Genomic DNA, 22,160 nt, shown 5'->3' with positions numbered 1-22,160 from the left:
GGCACCAATACAAAGGTTTAAAATTGAATTGACACCCAAAAAAGGTTTAGAACTAAATTAGCACCAATGCAAAAGGTTTATGACTAAATTGGCATCAATGTCAAAAATTTATGACTTTTTTGACACTTTTCCCCCACGTCAGTTCGACTCCTGCATAATCTTTGTCGTTGTGACCTTAAAATTAGACAGGTTATTAACTTGGGTTTCTGGTTTTTCTTATTATTTTAAGAGCATGTCCATCGCCGGTCGATATGTCATGACCCAAAATAAAGCAGGACGAGGCTCCAAGTAGTGATTCATTGTCCATTGCACTAGAACAATGGGACCTACCTTCAACTAATGATCACGACATGTCAGATAAAAAAGAGCATATAATAGGAGATGAGAGTGTCGACGAGTTAACATCAGTCGCCTTCGCTAACCCAATTATATGTGATTGTATTACTAAACGAGTTGTAGATTTTGACGTACGTTGCATAAAATATACCTTAGAAAGCTCACTTCCTTTTGCCTTCTGGATGGGTCTTTGAGAGATGGGTTACTCTCATCTACTTGCTGTCACTGTATGTAAACAGTAGATCAAAAAAAACATGTGGTTAAATTAACCTATATTAAGAGAACCCTCAACGGCATCGGTCTCGACTTATCTTTTTCTTTATTATTTATTAAGGAGCAACGACATAATCGCCGTTCAAACAATATATTAAACAACGAGTAATGTCTAAAACAATGGAGTAGCAGCGGGACAAAATTTTTAGATTAGAGAGCACAATGCTCAATAATCAATTCACAGGCAAGAGATGAAATCTCCCTCAAGAGTATTATATGTAGCAAGTAATTTATATGAAGATCCTATAGAGATCCCATTGTTTGCTCCATGGGTTTGTTGTTGTGTATAGGACTCTTATTTTTTTTTTTATTTAGCAATCAGCTGGTGTACAAGTCAATTTCACACAACTCCATTGGACTAGTATTTCTAAGAGTGCACTCCTCCTGATTAGCCGAATTCATTAGGATTTTACTCCGAGAGAGCTCCCACTTGACTTTTGTTTCGGATGAACTGCTCTATCAATTAGACAACCGGTGCATGATAAATCCCACCTTAAGATGGAATTACCAAGTTACTAACCATTCTTAATTGGCAGTTGCAGGAAGTAAATCCGGGGATTTTGTACTCAATATTGGAAGGAATCATCTTCTGGTTCATTTGTGAAGCGACCCGATTAAACCCTAGAAATCAAAACAGGATCAAAATTTAAGACATTCAGGAAGTTCCCAAAAGATTGGTTGGCGATGCCATTTTCCAGGATAATGTTCTTCTTCGTTGCCTTGTCGGCCAGTTCTATTAATGCTTCCGACCTACCAAGCCCATGCGAATCTCGGACAACCAGGCCCATGAGCCTGTCTTGCTATGTTCTTGACTGCACTGCATCGTCACGATTTTGCTCATCACATCTCGATCAGAGAGGTTTGCCCCTTCGTACCTTGAACCGAGAAGGAAAAAATAGTTCGCTCTTCCCAAAAGTTTGGGTCACAAGCGTTCGTCCACGATGCAAGGATTGGATTGATTGGACATCAGACTAAAATATCGTGCATGATTAATGTTTCGTTGACTATTCTTTTCCAAAAGGAAAAAGGTCCCTGCCTCACTAATGCCGTGTAGCACAAAGCCAGCACAGCAGCATTGTGCTTCGTCAAGCATGCGCTACGCAGCACCAAGTCCATGCTGCGCAGCACGGGCCAATGCCTCGAAGTTTCAGGCCTGCGCCGTGTAGCTCGAGGCCAAAGTCGCGCGGCGGTCGGGCTTATGCCACAAAGTGTCACAACTCTACTAGGCATCAATGCAGCATTCGCTTCCAGGGCGGCCAGCGCGCTTTGGAGCACCGGAAGCATTCTGCCCTGTTTCCCCCAAGTATAGAGGGCGGAAGGCATCAAATTCAGAGTCATTTGTCTAGGCCCATTCATTGGGCGGGGCGGTAGCTGGATCTAAGCAGGGGCTGAAATCTAAGAAGGGAAGACTTCCAGGCGGGCTTCAGCCGCCATTTTCTACCGTGCTTTTGTTGAAAAAGAACAAGCGGCAAGTATGGTTCAATAACCTCTAAAGAGAGCAAAAAGTAGAAGAGGACACACACAAAAAATTGCTGCTAAAAAACTCTCGTACTTTTACTCAACAGATCACAAGCCTATTGAATAGGCATAACATTGAAAACTGCTCAGCAAGAAAATAACAACAGGATAACAATAACAAAGACCCACTAACATATCCCACTAACTAAAACGTGTAGAAACAAACCCCTACAAACTAGGACTCCACTACTACATTATTGAAGACATGTAAAACTGAAATTTGACCACTTCAAAACTACTTTACGTGCTGGTGTTGTGTTTGTTCAATACTCCCCCTCAACACCAGCTTCTACTCTTTTCACCATACCGAGCTGATGATAGAAACTTTCGAACTTATTGCTACTCAAGCTTTTTGTAAACAAATCTGCAACTTGGTTTTCTGTTTTGACATGCTCCAACTCAATTTCTTCTTGCAAGACTTTCTCTCCGATAAAGTGATGATGCACCTCCACATGCTTAGTTCTTGCATGAAAAACTGGATTCTCCGCCAAACGTATTGCCGACAAGTTGTCGCAGTACAAAGAGACACCATACTCTGTTGGTTGATGCAAGTCTTTCAATAACTGCATAAGCCAAGTGCTTTCTTGAGCTGCCATCGCTGCTGCTCGGTATTCTGCTTCCGTGGTTGACAAAGACACCGTTGGTTGTCTTTTACTACACCAAGAAATTGCTCCGGACCCAAGCATGAAGACATACCCAGTAGTTGAACGCCGGGAATCATGGTCACCTGCATAGTCGGCATCACAGTAGCCAACTAGTCTACAATCTCCACCTTTCTTGTACATAATACCATAGCCAAGCGTGCTCTTCACATATCTCAAGATTCGACGAACTGATTCCAAATGAGTCTTCTTTGGATTTTGCATGTAGCGACTCATCACACCAACTGCAAAAGAAACATCCGGTCTTGTTAAAGTTAAGTAGATAAGACTACCCACCAACTGCCGATACATGGTAGCATCTTCTAAATCTTTCCCTTCATGAGCACACATTTTGACGTTTGCCTCCATCGGTGTCGAGATTGGCTTGCATCTAAGCATTGCAAATTTCTTCAACAAATCTTTTGAATACTTTTGCTGATGGAGAAATATTCCTTCCTGAGTGTAGTCGACCTCTAAACCAAGAAAATGTTTGAGCTGTCCAAGTTCTTTCATCTGAAAGCGAACTGACAAATTCTCCTTGGTTTGGAGAATTTCTTCTTCCCAATTTCCTGTGATGATTAAATCATCCACATACACCAGCAAAATAGCTAGCTTCCCTCCTTTAGCTTTGACAAACAAGCTAGAATCCGCACATGTCACCGAATAACCACTATGAGTAAGAAATTCAGCAATCTTACCATACCAAGCCCTCGGTGCTTGTTTTAGCCCATAGAGAGCCTTCCGGAGCTTACACACATACTCAGGATGATCTTGATTCTGAAAGCCCATTGGTTGGCTCATGTAGATCTCCCGATCTAGCTCCCCATGCAAAAATGCATTTTTCACGTCCATTTGCCACAAGTTCCAACTTTTGCTTGCTGCAAGTGCCAGTAGAACTCGTACAGTTGTAAACTTCGCAACTGGACTAAATGTTTCATCATAGTCTAGTCCATATTGTTGAGAGAACCCTCGAGCTACCAGACGAGCTTTGTGCCTCTCTATTGATCCATCTGTGCGGCGCTTTATCTTGTACACCCATTTGCAAGAAATAGGCTTCACATCTCTTGGCTTTGGTATGAGCTCCCAAGTCTGATTTCGCTCTAACGCAACAATTTCCTCTTCCATAGACTTAATCCATTCCGAACTCTGAGACGCTTCCTCAAATGTCTCAGGCTCTTTTGCATCTGCCTCTTCTACTATGGCGGCATTAGCATACTTAGGATTTGGTTTTCGGGCTCTTGTTGACCTTCTAAGTGCAGTTGGTGTACTTGCTCCACTTGGCTCATCTTCTTCGCTTGGCCTTTGGTATACACCTGTTTGCCAAGGATTTTGAGCTATGCCTTCTTCAACATCTACATCGTCGTCTGCAACCTCTGTTTCACTTGAACTCAACTGGAATTGAGAAATTTCTAACATTTCCTTAAAAACATCCGAGTCCGGTAGTACTTCCTTGTTCGAGGACCACCATGAGGAAGCTTCATCAAACACCACATTCCGAGATGTGTAGCATTTCCCAGTTGTTGGATCGCAACATCGCCACCCTTTTCTTTGACTGTCGTATCCTACAAAGATACACCTAACAGCCTTTTTCTCCATCTTGCTACGTAACTGGTCAGGTACAAATACATAGCACACGCATCCAAAAACTCGAAAATGACCAACAGCAGGCTTCATGTTCCATATTTTTTCAAAGGGTGAACAAAAGCATAACCTTTGTTGAGGAAGCCTATTGGTCACGAAGGCCGCAGTCTTCATAGCTTCCGCCCAAAACCGTCCCGGAACACTCTTTGAATGAAGCATACTTCGACATACTTATGCCAGATGCCTGTTTTTCCTTTCTGACACCCCGTTTTGCTGCGGAGTGCTAGCACATGTGAACTGATGGCGTATTCTGCACTTCTGAAGGAAATCTGTGAACTCATTTGAGATGTACTCTCCCCCATTGTCGGTGCGTAGACAACGGACTCTTTTACCAACCTCCGCTTCCGCTACGTTCTTGAACTCTATGAATTTTGAAAGAGTTTCAGATTTTTCCTTCATAAAGTAAACCCACACGTACCTCGAGAAGTCGTCAATGAAGGTCACCATATACTTCATCCCACCAACGGAGGCTTGCTTAATTGGTCCAAACACATCAGAGTGTATTAACTCTAATGGTTCCTTCGCTTTAAATTTAGACTCTTCATATGGCAACTGGTGCGCTTTTCCATACTGACAGCCTGCACATATAGTGTCTGTTCTCACTTCAAGTTGTGGAAGTCCCTTCAACATCGACTTCTTCATCATCACATCTAGCTTGGAATAGCTAACGTGACTTAGTCGCATGTGCCATAAGTTTGCTGTCTCATTTCTTCTCGTCTTGTCTACATATGCGGTTTCCGCAGACATTACGTAGACAAACTCCGTTCTTTGTCCCTTCATTACTGGCTCTTCTGTTATCTCAAGGTCTCGATATATCTTCACATCTTGTGGACCAAACAGAACAAAATGGCCAGAAGATGTTAATTGTGCTACTGAGAGAAGATTTTTTCTCATACCTGGAACATGATAGACGTTTTGGAGTGGCACCTCGGCATCGCTACATTGGGGAGAGACGGTCGTATTACCGATGTGGGCTATCGGTAACTTTGAGTTATTCGCCGTCACCACCACCCGACTTCCCTTGTACTCCGACAAGTTCTGCAACTTTTCTTTATCGCCGGTCATATGGTTTGAGCAACCCGAGTCAACAATCCAATCATTCTCATAATCGATTTGATTGAATGTTGTTGCAGTAAGAGCTAGCTCCTCCTTATCTACAGCAAAGAAAGCCTCAGCATCCCATTCGTCTTCGTTTTTTGAAGTAGCAACGTTACTCTCGATGGCCTTCTTTTTTGACCAGCAATCTTTCGCCATATGACCTTTTTTATTGCAGTTGTAGCACTTCCCTTCAAACTTTTGGCCATTGCCGTGGTTCTTAGAACCTTTCCATGCACGAACGCTCCCTTCATCTTGATGACTTCTCGCCTTGTCATCGTTCTTTTTGGATCCACCGTGGGCATGCCGCTTGGAATTCCACTTGCCTTTGTTGGCGTAGAGTGCCTCTTCTCCATTCTTCAACGAGACTCCTCCCATTTGCTTGGCTAATGCTTCTTGACCAGCTAGCAAATTTTCGAATTCGACAAGCGACGGCTGAGTTTGCCATCCTTGTATGGCAGCAACAAAACTCCTGAATTCTGGCTTCAAACCATGGATGATGATCCGCTTCATCCTGGTATCGCCAATCGGAGCCTCCGGATCCAATTCAGTAATCTCTCGGCATAACGTCTTCACTTTGTGGAAGTACTGAGTGACCGTCATGTCGCGTTGCGCCATCGACAACAACTCACTTTCTAAGAGTTGGAGCTTCGTATCATTCTTCTTAGAGAACAGCTTGGCGAACGTATCCCAAGCTTCTTTGGGAGTTTCCGCATCTCGGATATGCTCCAGCACATCCTCTTCAACTGTCGTCTTCAAAACGAACATGGCTTTGCCCGCTTTAATCTTCCACTTCCGCAATGTCCCATTCGCATCTTCAGCCTCCGGTTGTCTCACATCGTTTCCATTGACAACCTCCCACAAATCCTGGCCCTGCATATAAGACATCATGCAGGTAGACCAAGAATTGTAGTTTTGGTTGCTGAGCTTCTTGATTCCGCCAACAACTTGAAGATCACCCATCTTGGCAATAGAGATGCTCACGAAATACCCAGAATCTGGCTCTGATACCAGATTGTTGAAAAAGAACAAGCGGCAAGTATGGTTCAATAACCTCTAAAGAGAGCAAAAAGTAGAAGAGGACACACACAAAAAATTGCTGCTGAAAAACTCTCGTACTTTTACTCAACAGATCACAAGCCTATTGAATAGGCATAACATTGAAAACTGCTCAGCAAAAAAATAACAACAGGATAACAATAACAAAGACCCACTAACATATCCCACTAACTAAAACGTGTAGAAACAAACCCCTACAAACTAGGACTCCATTACTACATTATTGAAGACATGTAAAACTGAAATTTGACCACTTCAAAACTACTTCACGTGCTGGTGTTGTGTTTGTTCAGTAGCTTTGTCACTCTCTGTCCCAGAACTTTCACGTACAAAATGACGAGCGAGCGTTGACAGTAGAGTTTCCTCAGTCGACTGTCACAGAGAGAGAGAGAGAGGGGGGAATGGAAGCCGAGGGCTGGTGAAGTTAACTGGGGCAGAGCGATGCGAAATCGATGGCTCTGAAGCACCTGTAGGTTCTCTACAGGTCGCCCGCAACCCCGAGCCCTCAACATCAAGAAAATCGAAATGGCATCATAGTACGGGTTTTGTCCCGAACCAACCAATGGTGTCTGTTTGAGGATGTTGGAGCTTCTCTGGGGTTTCTCTAGAAAGCTTCTCTTTCCTCTCCCCCCCGCCCCCACCCCCCTCCAAGTGACGTTACATTTCTCGTCCCCTGTTTTGCAATTTTTGTCATTCTCCTTCTCTTCTTTTGAAAGTCGTTTCCGGAGATAATTCTGGGCAAACAGGTGTGGAGTCTGGGCTCTGCTGAGTATCACTGTTTGAGGATTCATCCTTTTTTTATTCCTCCATATGAGCATTTTCGCTTCTCTTTCTGTGTGACAAAAGCGTAAAAGAAGAATTAGAGAAGATGCTAATAGAGCTGTTGATAGAACAGGGTCTTTGGAGTGTTTTTTCACGTACTGCCCCTTTTCAGGATTAGCACGTCGAATCGTATCTACTAAGCCTAAAACATGAGACTGAGGAAACAGTAACTAATCGAACATGAAACGTATGCAAACCAACATGTCCAAACAAGAAACTGAGGAAACATTAAGCGATCAACTCCTAATCTTCCCCATGTTGCGCATATTTCTCCATCACTTCTAGCAGAATCCCATTTTGTCAACTTTCTGTTTCAGCGCACGCAATCTTGACACCACATCGCTTATCTTCATTCTATCTCGTGGCAGCTGTGCGGTACAGGCGACGCCAATTTCAAATATCATCACCAACCACTCTTGGACGTGAGCTCTAATGTTTCTTTGATTTCTCAGAGTTTCTGCAATTGATGATTCTTCTGTTTCACAAAATAGGAGTGGGTGATCCGCTATATCTGCCACTCTTTCTGGCAAAGCCGCCATGCAGTAATCATGAAGGTTCAAAGCATCCTTAAACATGTCATGGGTGGGTCTCTTTCCCGTGAAAATCTCCAGCAGCAGGACCCCATAGCTGTACACGTCGCCGTCTTTTGACACTTCACTTCCCATTCCATACTCTGCAGTTGGATTTTACTTGACACGTGAGCTGATCAGCTTATCAAATCGTAAGGACAAGGAAGAGGAGGCACGTATAGATGCTAACAGAAAAAATTATTGGGGGGATGCAATTAAGAATTTTGGTTGATATCTGCAAGTTACATAGCATGTTAAGCATGTTTTGTCAAGGTCAGATTTTCTACTCTTATAACCTTGTACTTTTATGAACAGAATGTTCAACTGAATCAAATGACTAACCAAATTAACTGAACTAAATTGAACTTAACTCTATTAAGTTTCTATGGTTCTGTTTAGTTCCATAAGGCACCCGAAGTTAGCTGAGATCGAGTTTTCACAGAAAATGAACGAGTCTGACCTGCGTATATTAGCGCGATGTTGCAGACAAGAAGTTCCCTACATGCATTATCAGGGAAAGAGCTTATAAGAGGACGATTGACATTGGATTTACTGCAAGTATACATACCTGGAGGGGCATAGCCAATGGTTCCTCTAAGTCCAATTGAGCTTGTTTGACTCGCGGGCAAACCACCAATGGCGTTAGGGAATATCCTAGCTAAGCCAAAGTCGCTGACATGACCATTCATTCGGGCATCCAGAAGAATGTTGCTCGGCTTGAGGTCACAATGGATCACTGCTGTTTGGCACTGATGATGTAGATAATCCACCGCGCATGATACGTCGAAAGCAATGTTCAGTCTCTGAACAAAACTTAACCTATGCCTTTGCGTCCCATCTGGTGCAAGATTCGGATGCAACCACTCCTCCAAGCTACCATTTTCCATGAACTCGTATACCAGAGCCTTAAATTCATTGCCCTGGAAATCTCCACTGGAACAAGCTGTAAGAATCTTAACAAGATTCCGATGCCTTATGTTTTTCAGGACTTCGCACTCTGCCGTGAAACTTTTGCATGCTCCTCGTTGCTTCAGGTCAAAAACCTTAACAGCCACTATTTTGTTTTCATCTGCTAGGTTCCCTTTATACACGGATCCAAAACTACCCACTCCGATCAGATTGCTAGAGTTGAACCCATCTGTTGCTTTGACAATGTCTTCATAAGACACTTGCTGAAATCCCCCTATTGATGGAGTCTCTACAGAAGCCTTACCATTCTTCCTCCTCGACCAATAAAATGTCATCAGTAGCAACAGAAGAATCAGCACCGCTACTATCCCACAAGTAACTGTGATGATAACATAACGGGAAGTAGATAATCCCTGTTTTCCTTTGCTCGTCGAACAACTTGGCAAATCTAGGCTCAGCATACCGCCACAGAGCTTATTGTTTCCTTCAAGTGAAATCGCGCTTGTGTTCAGGAACACCCCTTTGCTCGGTACCTCGCCCTCAAAGTTGTTGAAAGAGAGATTCAAGTACTGCAATTGAAATTTCTCCAGGAATGTCGGAATAGGCCCAGAGAAATTATTACTCGAGAGGTCTATGTACTGAAGACCATTCAAGGAACTCAAGAATGAAGAGATATTCCCTTCAAATAGATTATTTTGCATGTGAAGCTCCACCAAGCTAGTACATCGACTGAGGCTACTAGGGATAATTCCCGATAGTTCATTGCCATGTACGTCTAATATGGCTAAGCTATTCAATCTACCGAGTTCTTCTGGTAAGGAACCACTGAATTGGTTATCAGATAGAACAAAATACATAGATAGGGAAGAGATAGTGAAAGCTTGAGATGGTATGATTCCACTCAGATTATTCCGTGAAAGGGCGATCCCTACCAATTTTTGGCATTTCCCAATACTCGGAGGAATGCTTCCTTGTAATTTGTTCTCATTGAAGATGAGTTCCATTAGCTCTGTCAGGTTCCCTATCGTGGAGGGGATATTCCCGGTGAGTTTGTTCATCTGAGCTTGAAACTCCTTCAGCTTGATGAGATTTCCGATGGTATCGGGAATGCTGCCCGTGAACTTGTTATAGCCCATGTGCAACACTTCTAGGCCGCGCAAATTTCCTATGCTTGATGGGCTATTTCCAAACAATTGATTCTTCGCGAACGACATTATTCTCAGCTGGGAGGATAAGTTGCCTATAGATTCGGGCAAAGTACCTCCGAAATTGTTGATGTTGATTGCCAGGAGCTCCAGGCTGGTAGAATTGACCGATTCAAGAAATTTCAGATCACCTTGGGCTCCGCTACCTAGCTGATTGAACGAAATACTTATCCACTGCAGCTGATTTAGCTTTTCCAAAGGAGGCACGTTTCCAGAAAATTTGTTCTTCGGGATTGTTAGCCGCATTAAGTTAGTGGCATTTGATATGGAAGCAGGAATAGGCCCAGTAAAACTATTGTTCGCGACATTTAACACGGTAAGATTAGGAAGAGTGACTCCTAAATCTGGAGGAAGACTCCCTTCAAGTTGGTTATCGGGAAACTGAACAATGACGAGAAGATATGTTGAAGAAAGAGGAAGGGAGAGTACCGTAGAATCCATTTCCACCAAGATAAAGATACCTCAAATGTTGCAAACGGCCCAACGAGGCCGGAACTCTTCCGACAAAGTTATTGGTTGACGCTGCAATGTACACCAGAGATGTGAGGTTCCCAAAGAATTCAAGGAAGTTTCCAGAGAGATTGTTGGAGTATATAAGAATCGCTGCTAGCTTCGACAAGGACACAAATGCTATCGGAACTTCACCAACTAGCATATTATTGCCTAGTCTCAAGATTTTGAGATTTATGCAGCCTGAGATGTTGGCAGGAATTTGACCAGAGAATGAGTTATTCTCTAGGCCTAAGAATCCGAGTCTATACAAGTTACCTATCTCCAGGGGGATTTCGCCAATGAAACCATTGTTTTGGATGTCCAATATCTGGAGGAAGCTAAGGTTTCCAATAAAAGGAGACAGCGAGCCTACAAGTTTTAGTGACGGAAGTATTAAACGGGTTACCCTTGGATGCCGATGGCCACACGTGATCCCCTGCCACTGGCAGAAATGGACAGAGTCATTCCACGTGCTGAAAACCCCGAAGGGAGAGTAGGATATCTTATCCTTGAACTGGAGCAACGCATCTCGATCGGTTTCGTTAGTCCTAGGAATCGAGATTGCTGAACAAGAAGAGATTGACATCATCAATGGAACGAAAGGAAGTAGACAGAGAGTAGTGATTGAGAAGGACGTGAAAGAACTCATGCTTGCAAGTTTTCTGGCCCTCACAGTCTAAACACTCTATCAGGAAATTGGATGGAGCTTCTGATCAGATATGCATCGATGTGATGAGCTTTTGAATCTTGGCTTCTTTATCCTCCCAACAGTGGCAGCGACCGCAGACTCCAGCTGCTAGATTTTCATTAGAAACATGGTCATCTCACTCGCAATCCTACCCTTGGCATGATGCGGAAGACTGAAACATGGTCACCCACCCGCAGTCCTACTCTTGGCATGATGCGGAAGACTTCAGTCAATCATGACTTATCAGAAGACTGAAGTCTTCCACATCTTATCAGAGGACTGAAGTCTTCCGCATCATGCCAAGAGTAGGATTGCGAGTGGGTGACCATGTTTCAGTCTTCCGCATCATGCCAAGAGTAGGATTGGGGTTGGGATGACCATGTTTCAGTCTTCTGATAAGCGTGTGACGACCTTGTTGAGCATCTTAAAAGTACGCAATAGTCTAAAAACTGACACCCGTTCGTGATTTGCTCTACTCACCCCATCATTCATTCATAGAGCGAGTCTATCTGTCCTCGAGTTTCCTGCTTTGCAAAGAAACTTCCCATGATGGACTTGAAAAACATTACCGCTTGGGCACCGGTTACAAGTTCGCAAGACAAAACGAAAGCAAAGTGAAAAAAAAAAAAAAAAAAAAAACGAAGTGCTTGAAGGGAACTAGAGGGGAGATTCGAAACGTGTCTGGTCTTACGAATTAGTAGCCGCCTGCCAAAGCCACCTTTGCATTGAACCGTTGGAGTGGACGGTTGGAAGTGTGTGTGATTTTTCTGTTGTTTCGATTCACGAATCTTTTAGAATCCCCCGGCCCAAAAGCAGTCTCGATGGCAAGTCTTGGGCACCAAAAGCATTGGTTCGTGATATGTAAAAACTAATAAAAATCAATGAAAATAGTGAAGAAAATTTTAAAGTATTAGATCATGGAAGATAATGGTTTATGAAGGGTTCAAGGAAATTCTCAAGATTCAGAAGTTCAGGAGGTTCGTGGGGTAGGTGTTGTATTGCTTCACTGCCATCTTGAGCTATGCTTATACCAACAACACGTGAGTCTTTGCTGTTTGTTCCAACTCAAGTGTATAATTTTCTCGATTGCTATTCAGATTCCAAAGCTAATACTTTTATTTTCGTCCCACTTCTTTTCATCTTCGTTATTGCAGTACTAGAGCTGGATATTCTAGAGGAGACAAGTATTATGCGGCTTACCCGGCCGGCACTGAGTTATTGGGTGATTCTGATAAGGTCTGTTAGTGCTATGATTATGTGGCTCTTTCTACCTTGTACTGCATTTTCCTTGGTTGTTTGTGATTTACAACTTATGTCTGATATATAAATTTGGTAATAGCTGTACAAAGCTGCTCTTGGCAATTGCTTTGAAACGGAAGAGTGGGGTCCCATCGAACTCTGCATCATGTCCAAGCACTTCGAGCGCCAAGGAAAAGCGCCATATGCATATCATGCGGTAAGTGATTGACTTTCCAACTGTCGATATACTCATTTGGTTTTGTATTCCTATGGTTTAAGGTTACTTCTGTCGTGATAAAATGTGCTGGTACAGATGGAGAGGACAATATAAGAGTGCTTAGTTCTATTATGGACCACGTTGAAACCACAATGGTTGACTGTAAAAATTGAAATCCGGAAAAAAAAAATTTCTTTCCCTTTTTGTCTTGTTGTGTATATATGGATCAGAAAAAAAACCAACCATTTGGAGATGGCGAAAAAAATAATTTTCCCTTTCTTTACAGTGTGGTTTTTGTTTCTCATCTTAGTCGTCCTTGTGCCAGCCTTTGTTTTGTGGCCTGATGGCTTGACTGATGTTGAAGGAAAAACAATTGCTGCCCTCAGGGAAATGCTTCGACATTTCTGTGATTGCCGAATTGAGTTAGAGAGTCAAAAACTAAGAGGAAAAGAATAATTGCTCATTCATAGATTAGGTGTTCTGTGTCATCTTAATGATGCAGTGAAACTCTTAGCGACCCCTCATGAAAGACACGAAAATGAAACTGCATCGTGACATTACACAATTAAACTGCCAGTGCATGGCAGGGTCCTGCAGATAGGATCCTTAGTAGGTTCTGTTTCTCTTGTCTGCAAAGATACGATTCTAGGACGAATTAAGGATTCAAGATCCTGTAAATTTGTCTAAGAAGCTTGTGATGCCAAAAAATTTTGTTTACCTACGTATAAACCTTTAAAAGAAAGAATGAAGATCCAAGAGGGAGCTCTCATTGAGAGGTCAAGGTTTTAATTCCTTGTATTCACGAAATTTCAACTTAAGCACACTCTTGCATTTGTAATTGCTACTTCACACTGCAAAGTTGGTTGCTCCTCACATTTGGTCTCTGTTTTTCTTTGCTGCAGCAATATGCGGCACACCTTCTCTCCCGTGGACAATTAGATGGATCTGGATTGAGGGAAAGCTGATACAGCAATATTTATTTGTTGCACTGTGTAAAGATGAAACTGCCGGATAGAGGGAACTTCTTCCTGTTTGGATTTGTTAAAATTGTAAAAACAAGATCCCGTGGCTTACTTTTCTAATTAGTATGCTGTATGGTATTAGTCTTATCATCTACTAGTATAAAAGAGTGATCTGAAGAAAAAGAGTGATTTGATCGTGCTGTTCAGGCTACAGATTTTATCATTGCTTCTTATCAATATTCGGATTGGTGTTCATTCCGCATCCCGTTTTCTCTTATTTACTTTCATTGTGCATTGAACGGTAGAGGATAAATTTCAGTGGTGGTCATTAGTCATTTTTTGACCAGGTCACTGAACTTTGATTTAATCACCAAATGAACCAAACTTTCAGTTTCTTGCAATTGTTGCATCTTGTCCAGAACCCGACTTATTTCCAACAAATGCTGACATGTTGTTCATGTGACTTGGCATTCTAAAATTTGGCCACGTATCAGCCACTTCAGTAATTCATCAGGAAATCAGCCGGATTTCATTTGACGTGACTCAATTGAAAAAGAAAAAGAAAAAACTTAAAGTTCAGTGTATTGAGTGACTGAAATCAAAATTGAATGATCTTCCAAACTTCAACGACCACAACTGGAGTAGAGCTCAATAAAAAAGAGGTATGGATATTGTTCAATTTTCTGGTGAAAGAATTTTATCATCAGGAGCTACAAGATCGTCTGGAGCTGTGCTTTGTTTCCCCAACTTGAGCTTGTTTGACTCGCAGGCAAATCACCAATGGCGTTTGGGAATATCCTAGCTAAGCCAAAGTCGCTGACATGACCATTCATTCGGGCATCCAGAAGAATGTTGCTCGGCTTGAGGTCACAATGGATCACCGCTGTTTGGCACTGACGATGTAGATAATCCACCGTGCATGCTACGACGAAAGCAATGTTCAGTCTCTGAACAAAACTTAACCTATGCCTTTGCGTCCCATCTGGTGCAAGATTCAGATGCAACTACTCCTCCAAGCTACCATTTTCCATGAACTCGTATACCAGAGCCTTAACAAGATTCCGACGCCTTATGTTTCTCAGGACTTCGCACTCTGCCGTGAAACTTTTGCATGCTCCTCGTTGCTTCAGGTCAAAAACCTTAACAGCCACTATTTTGTTTTCATCTGCTATACACGGAGCCGAAACCACCCACTCCGATCAAATTTGCTAGAATTGAACCCGTCTGTTGCTTGGACAATGTCTTCATAAGACACTTGCTGAAATCCCCTAATGATGGAGTCTCTAGAGAAGCCTTACTATTCTTCCTCCTCAGCCAATAAAACGTCATCAGTAGCAACAGAAGAATCAGCGTCGCTACTATCCCACAAGTAACTGCAATGTTAACGTAACGGGAGGTAGATGATCCACGTTTTCCTTTTCTAGTCGAACAACTTGGCAAATCTACGATCGCCATACCACCACAGAGCTTATCATTTCCTTCGAGCAAAGTCGCGCTCGTGTTCAGGAACACCGCTTCGCTCGGTACCTCACCCTCTATGTCGTTGAAAGATAGATTCAGGTACTGCAATTGAAATTTCTCCAGGAATGTTGGAACAGGCCCAGAGAAATTATTACTCGAGAGGTCTATGTACTGAAGACCATTCAAGGAACTCAATAATGAAGAGATATTCCCTTCAAATAGATTATTTTGCATGTGAAGCTCCACCAAGCTAGTGCATCGACCAAGGCTACTAGGGATTATTCCCAATAGTTCGTTGCCATGCACGTCTAATATGGCTAAGTTATTCAATCTACCGAGTTCTTCTGGTAAGGAACCACTGAATTAGTTTTCGAATAGATCGAAATACATAGATATGGAAGAGATAGTGAAAGCTTGAGATGGTATGATTCCACTCAGATTATTCTGTGAAAGGTCGATCCCAACCAAGTTTTGGCATTTCCCGATACTCGGAGGAATGCTCCCTTGTAATTTGTTATCATTCAAGACGAGTTCCATTAGCTCTGTCAGGATCCCCCTATCGTGGAGGGGCTATTCCCGCTGAGTTTGTTCATCTGAGCATGGAACTCCTTCAGCTCGATCAGATTTCCAATGGTTTCGGGAATGCCGCCCGTGAACTTCTTGTTGCCCATGGACAACAGTTCTAGACTGCGCAAATTCCTATGCTTGAAGGGATATTTCCAAACAATTGATCCTCCTCAATCGACATTATTTTCAATTGGGAGGATAAGTTGCCTATAGATTCAGGCAAAGTACCTCCGAAATTGTTGATATTGATTGCCAGGAGCTCCAGGCTGGTAGAATTGATCGATTCAAGGAATTTCAGGTCACCTTGCGCTCCACTAGCCAGCTGATTGAACGAAATACTTATCCACTGCAGCTGATATAGCTTTTCAACAGTAGGCACGTTTCCAGAAAATTTGTTCTTCGAGATTGTTAGCTGCATTAAGACACCGTTTGGTTCAGCTTTGGGAGAATGTCCTTGGGGAAATGCAAAGGCTTCCTAAAGGGGTTTGGTGAAATACAAATACCGTTTGGTAAACTGTAATTGAAAAGTGATTTGGGATGCAACTTTGGGAGAAATACTATTTGATAAACATTCATTTGGAGAGTCCTTTGGCGTGCCAATTTAAGTTTTTAACTTTAAAATTGCAAAAAAAAAAAAACAATGACAGTAACAATGATGAAAGAAGATGAATCAAGACGATGTGCCGATGGCCAATTGTGCAGCTTGTGATTACAAGATGGGAGATATGATCTGAATCTGTGCAAGCAAATGGAACCGAATTTGAATCCATGTCAAGAAAAATCTCAGCCGTGCACCATCACAAATATCTGTCAAGATTTTTCTTGTGATCAGATTTGCCTCCTCACGCTCAACTCCTTTCCATGCAAAAGATGTTTGAAAAACGCAAACGAGAATGGGCCCAGTAAAACTATTGTTCGCAACATTTAACACGGAAAGATTAGGAAGTCAGTCACTGAAGTCTTCGAATGGGCCCAGTAAAACTATTGTTCACAACATTTAACACCGAAAGATTAGGAAGTCAGTCACAAAAGTTTCGAATGGACCCAGTAAAACTATTGTCCGCAGCATTTAACACGGCAATATTTGGAAGTCAGTCACTGAAGCCTTCCGCATCACGCTAAGAGTAGGATTGCGAGTGGGATGACCATGTTTCGGTCTTCTAATAAGCGTGTGACGATATCTTAAAAAGTATACAATAGTCTAAAAGTGGAACCCACCTGAGAAGTTATTTCATAAGCCTCAGTCCAATAGGCTATGCCAATTCCTTTGTAAAAGAGAGAGCGGGATTCGTATAAAGTCCCACCGAGAAATAAAAGCTCCCAACCAGTTTCTCGTCCGTGATTTGCTCCATTCACCGCACCATTCATTCGAAGAGCGAATCTATCTGTCCTCGAGTTTCAAAGAAACTTCCCATGATGGGCTTGAAAAACATTGAGCCGTAGGAGCGGACGGTTACCAAAAAATGTGAAAAACGATCAGTTGTCCCGGGGGAGTTTTTGTGCTGTTCTTTCTTGTCCTTCCGCAAACCACAATCATGGGCTTCATCTTAAACAGACCCCTTGTACTGCTCGTATGCATCTTCTTCTTAGCGTCGGACCTGGATAAAGTCCGTGGTTTAGTAAGTGTAGAGCTCGGTTTCGGGAGGGAGCAAGAAGAAGATCAGGGAAAAGCACCCCAGAGTCGACGCGGTTTGAAGACTGTCGGTACAGTGGGCATGAACACTAAGAAATCTTCAAATGCGGCGAAGACATTTGATCCTAGCATGTCAAGCAAAAGACAAGTCCCAAAAGGACCGGATCCCATCCACAACAGGTGATAAATCTATTCGAGTCTGTTCCTTCGACTAAAAGAAAAGGTCGAGCCAGAAGAAAGAGTTCTCTCGGAGATGCGAAGGCTAGCATGTAAAATTGTCCTGCCTTGAACGGGAGGATGTGTGAAGATTGATTCGTTTCTCTGAATATTTTCTTTCGTCAGCTATTGTCGTAAAGCTACTTGTATAGGCAAGATAAGCTATTGTAGGATTTGTATTGAGAGTAAAACCATCACATCTCAGTTCTGTAAGCATCATAGGAGCCAAGAGTGGTCCAGCTTAGAAGATTGGCGCAAATTCTTCTTCCTTCTTCTCCTTCTCTAAGCAGGGGATGGTGCGTCGTCATGCGAGACAGACAAAGGGATTATTGCAAACTCTATTCCTTTAGATGTTTCAAGCCTGGGGAGAAATATAGTATGTTCCATTTGGTAAAGGTTATTTCAAATTAACTGGACTTTGGGCAAATTCGAGATAGAAAAGTCAGAATAGATTGAGATGAAGTTGAGCGTTGAGCTTTGTATAAACTGCACAAGCAAACCATGTCTAGATCGATCGGCGAACGATTTCGATTGACACGGCTCAATTAGATCACGCCGAGACAGAAATAAATGATTCTAGAGACATGACTGAATTGAGGAGAAGCACTAGAGCAAGAAAATCGAAGGATTTTGGTCCAGATTTTATTACTTATACTTTCCTTATTGAAGGAGACGGAGATAATAACGTGGTAAATAAATACCCTTTAGTATTAAATTTAGAAGATGATCCTAAATGTTTTAGTGATGCTATGTCTTCTAGAGATGCTTCTTTTTGGAAAGAAGCTATAAATGATGAAATGGACTCAATTATGTCCAATAATACTTGGGTCTTAGTAGACTTACCAAAAGGATCTAAACCTATTGGGAACAAATGGACTTTCAAGAGAAAATATCATTTCAATGGTTCTATCCAAGCTTTCAAGGCTAGACTAGTAGCCAAGGGGTATAGACAAAAAGAAGGAATAGATTATTTTGATACGTATGCTCCTGTAGCACGTATAACTTCTATTCGAATTCTTTTTGCTCTAACTTCCATTTATGATCTTTGTGTTCATCAAATGGATGTCAAGACTGCTTTCTTGAATGGAGATTTAAATGAGGAAATTTACATGGAACAACCAGAGAGTTTTGTTCTTCCTAGAAATGAAGGAAAGTATGTAAATTAATTAAATCTCTTTACGGGCTTAAGCAAGCACCTAAGCAGTGGCATGAGAAATTTGATTCAGTCATATTGTCTAGGAGTTTCAAACACAATAGTGCTGATAAGTGTATATACTCGAAATTCACTAAAGACTATGGTGTCTTAGTGTGCTTATATGCTGATGATATGCTTATTTTTTGAACAAATATGACTGGAATCATTGAGACTAAAAAGTATCTAACTTCCATGTTTAAAATGAAAGATTTTGGTGAAGTAGAAACTATCTTGGGTATTAAAGTTAAAAGGCATAGTGGGTTATTCTTTGAGCCAATGTGATTATGTTAACAAAATATTAAATAAATTTAGTCATCTTGATTTCAAAGAAATGAGTACTCCCTTTGATAGCAGTATTAAATTGATTATAATACTGGTAGAGCGGTAGCACAACTTGAATATACGAGTGCTATAGGATCTTTAATGTATGCGATGCATTGTACTAGACCTGATATTGCTTATTTGTTGTGTAAGTTGAGTAGATATACTAGTAATCCAAATATAGAACATTGGAAGGCTATTGCTATAATTTTTTGTTATCTCAAGAGAACTAAAAATTTGAGATTGTTCTATAATAATCATCCGGCTGTACTAGAAGGATACATCGATGCTAGTTGGATTACAAGTGTAGGTGATCAACATTCCACTTCTCGATGGATTTTCACTTTAGGTGGGTGTGCTGTATCTTGGGCGAGCAAAAAACAGACATGCATAACTCACTCGACAAAGGAATCCGAATATGTTGCTTTAGCAGCAACTGGGAAAGAGGCTGAATGGATTAGGAATTTGTTATTGGATATCAAATTATGGCCTAGTCCTATGCCTCTCATTTCTATCCATTGTGATAGTTAGGCTACTTTGGCAAGAGCTTATAGTAGCACTTACAATGGTAAGTCTAGACATATTAGTCTAAGACACAAGTATGTGAGACGGTTGATTCAAGATAGTACCATAACAATTGTCTACATGAGATCAAGTAATAATTTAGTTGATCCTTTTACAAAGGCTTTACCAAAAGAGATGGTAACTATGACCTCAAAAGAAATGGGGCTGAAACCCTTTAATCAAAATCACCAGTAATGGTAACTCGACCTTAAACTAGAACATCACTAGTTATAAGGTTTAATGGGTAAAAACAAGTTACTGAAGTGATTGTATGATACTGACATGAGCCCGGACATGAGAAGTCAGTATCGTCTGTTATGTTTGTAGGTTGAATTAAATTATTAATGAAGTATGATTCAAATGTGTTATTAGTAACAAAAACACATGAAAGATACTTCACCTATATGAGCTTAGAAGTGGTGCCGTTTCTTACGAAAGTTGAGGTTGCTTTCTAGAGAACTCATGAAACAGGTACAAGCACGGGGCCATAATAGTGCTGAGTAATATAGAACTTCTCGCTGAAACAAGAGGTTAGTATATGTGTGGTATGTCCGATTCTATTACATAGAGTACAAGTTTAAAGCATAGCTACTTGTCACTTTTATAGAGTTTTGATGTGCTTGCACTAAATGAAGGTTTAACTCGAAAGAGACCTTTATGTATGTATATTAATCTCATGGAAATTATGGATGTATTCTTTTTCTAATCTTAATTGGTATTTTGTTTTACAAACAAAGTGGGGGATTGTTGGTTGTTTGTTTGTAAAACAAACAAAATAGTGATTTTTCCTTTATCCCACATAAGAAAGTTTTGAGAAGGGTGAGTGTCTTCTTCAATGTTTAAGTGAAGATAATAGGGTATGGACTAGACTTCTCAATACCCGCGTGCGGGTGCACAATTTTGGCGCTATTATTAGGCACACTTAGCACTTAGCACTTAGCACGCTCACGAATGATAATTAGCACTAATCCTCATTTATTATTTTTATTTATTAAATTTCGAATTTATTATTATAAAATAACGATTTTATCCTATTGAAACAGGGTGACTGTTCACAATAGAGTTGCGGTTATTTTTTTATTAATTAATTTCGAAATTTATTATTTAGCCTAATGGTTATTAAGCGTTCTTACAATCTTTAGAAGAATTATGTTCCTTCGGACATAACTACTTCACCTTTGGAAGGTTATGTCTTTTCGGACATAACTCCTTCAATGTTGAAAGGTTGTATTTGTTCAAAAATTATTTTTCAGAATTTAGAAAATTCGGATTAATAAAAATGATTAAATAATAATAATAATTAAAAAAAATATTATTATTTTATTTCAAATTTTCATATATCCTTTTTCAACGTGACTTTTGATTTCGTACCAATTCACTATATATCTTTTTGATGAAGGAACGCCTTTGTTCGAAAGGGTGTGATTAGTGAGTCAGTTTTTACATGGTTGAATATTAAGTCTTTTCATTCGAATTTTTAGATACTTTTTCATTTTGAAAAACTGCAGCTATTCTTTCTAATTATTTTTCTAGAGAGACCCTGGAGATATACTGAAATTGCTATTCGGTATTCTCAATCGAGACTTTATTGTATCCTGAAGGAAATTTGCCAGTGACCATTAGCAACTTCGTGGGGTAAATAATTCGTTAAAGAAAGTGATAGTTAGCCTCAAAGTCTGACTTCGTCGTTCATCCCGTTTGAAGTTGAAGTTTCTTTTCTTCTACAATTCGAAGGAGCATATTTTCCCACAAAAGTTTCGTATCCGAATACGAAATTTTGACCAGCCACTTACTTTGACCTTCGAATCCCTCCAAAAGAAGTGAGTGATTTGGAGGGATTTGAGATAATTCCGTGGTGTTCTGCTCATTTTTGCTTTTGTTTTTCTGCAATTTGAACATTAACAAAAGTTCGGGATTTCTTGTCAGTTCATTTCACTTTCCCTAGCAATTGTTTCGATTATTTCTCTTCTTTTTGTACCACTCCATCCAAATTCAGGGGTGGAAAAGAATTGAAAATCGCCCGAATAGGACCAAACCGGACGATTCTGGACGGTTCCCATGAAAATCGGTGCGGTTCCCTCTTCCAAATGTAGAACCACCGATCCAGACCACCGAATCGGACCAGTACATATATACATACATATATATACATATTTTTTAGTTTTTAGGTTTTGAATCAAAACCCCTAATTCCTTGCCTCATCTAGCTCTCGGCCGCCTCTCAGCCGAGTTTAGTTTTGTTTTTATGCTTTGAGCGCACGTCCTGCGCCGGCGACGCATGCCCTCGGCCTCCATCTGCAGCTCCCAGCCTGAGGCCACTTGTCAAGCATTGGTCGGCTACGAATCCCCCCCAACACCACCACCACCCTCGAGTCCATCCAATCCCTTTTCGCCGTCAAGCGCCTCCCGCTCCCTCCTCGCCGCCGCCAACCTCAGCCCCACCACCACCGCCGCCCAGGTCCAAGGCGCCGCCGTCATCATCCCCCTTCGCTTACAGGTGTCTCCGTAAAATGGATCGGGCTTGGATGGGCCTAGTCA

At 41.4% G+C, this 22,160-nt stretch overlaps 2 protein-coding genes across 2 annotated transcripts; one reads left to right on the top strand and one right to left on the bottom strand.

Annotated features, from left to right (window-relative positions):
* Window positions 1-7,422: 7,422 nt before the first annotated feature.
* On the bottom strand, window positions 7,423-10,511 carry LOC115670695 (probable LRR receptor-like serine/threonine-protein kinase At3g47570). Its single transcript, XM_030592019.2, has 2 exons — window positions 8,523-10,511; window positions 7,423-8,058 (listed from the first exon to the last, which is right to left on the bottom strand). Exons 1-2 carry the CDS (start codon window positions 10,507-10,509, stop codon window positions 7,667-7,669), a joined length of 2,379 nt encoding a protein of 792 aa, XP_030447879.1. The 5' UTR covers window positions 10,510-10,511; the 3' UTR covers window positions 7,423-7,666.
* A 1,417-nt stretch (window positions 10,512-11,928) lies between these two features.
* Window positions 11,929-13,788, top strand: LOC115670699 (uncharacterized). Its single transcript, XM_056310074.1, has 4 exons — window positions 11,929-12,234; window positions 12,403-12,484; window positions 12,588-12,704; window positions 13,607-13,788. Exons 1-4 carry the CDS (start codon window positions 12,176-12,178, stop codon window positions 13,667-13,669), a joined length of 321 nt encoding a protein of 106 aa, XP_056166049.1. The 5' UTR covers window positions 11,929-12,175; the 3' UTR covers window positions 13,670-13,788.
* The last annotated feature ends 8,372 nt before the right edge of the window (window positions 13,789-22,160 follow it).

The sequence above is a fragment of the Syzygium oleosum genome, unplaced genomic scaffold (genome assembly GCF_021117445.2).
Source record: "Syzygium oleosum isolate NSW1041296 unplaced genomic scaffold, Sole_v2.1 Sole_v2.03, whole genome shotgun sequence".
NCBI lineage: Eukaryota > Viridiplantae > Streptophyta > Magnoliopsida > Myrtales > Myrtaceae > Syzygium > Syzygium oleosum.
Note: the sequence above shows the minus strand (reverse complement) of the source record. Positions and strands in the feature narration are given on the sequence as shown.

Bases quoted from the DNA above. Each gene is read 5' to 3' on its own strand.
- LOC115670695 (XM_030592019.2), bottom strand. From the start codon at position 10,509: ATGGATTCTACGGTACTCTCCCTTCCTCTTTCTTCAACATATCTTCTC. The intron at 8,059-8,522 runs GTATGTATACTT...ATCCAACTGCAG, and splicing joins CATTGGCTATGCCCCTCCAG to AGTATGGAATGGGAAGTGAA.
- LOC115670699 (XM_056310074.1), top strand. From the start codon at position 12,176: ATGGTTTATGAAGGGTTCAAGGAAATTCTCAAGATTCAGAAGTTCAGG. The intron at 12,485-12,587 runs GTCTGTTAGTGC...ATTTGGTAATAG, and splicing joins TATTGGGTGATTCTGATAAG to CTGTACAAAGCTGCTCTTGG. The intron at 12,705-13,606 runs GTAAGTGATTGA...TCTTTGCTGCAG, and splicing joins CGCCATATGCATATCATGCG to CAATATGCGGCACACCTTCT.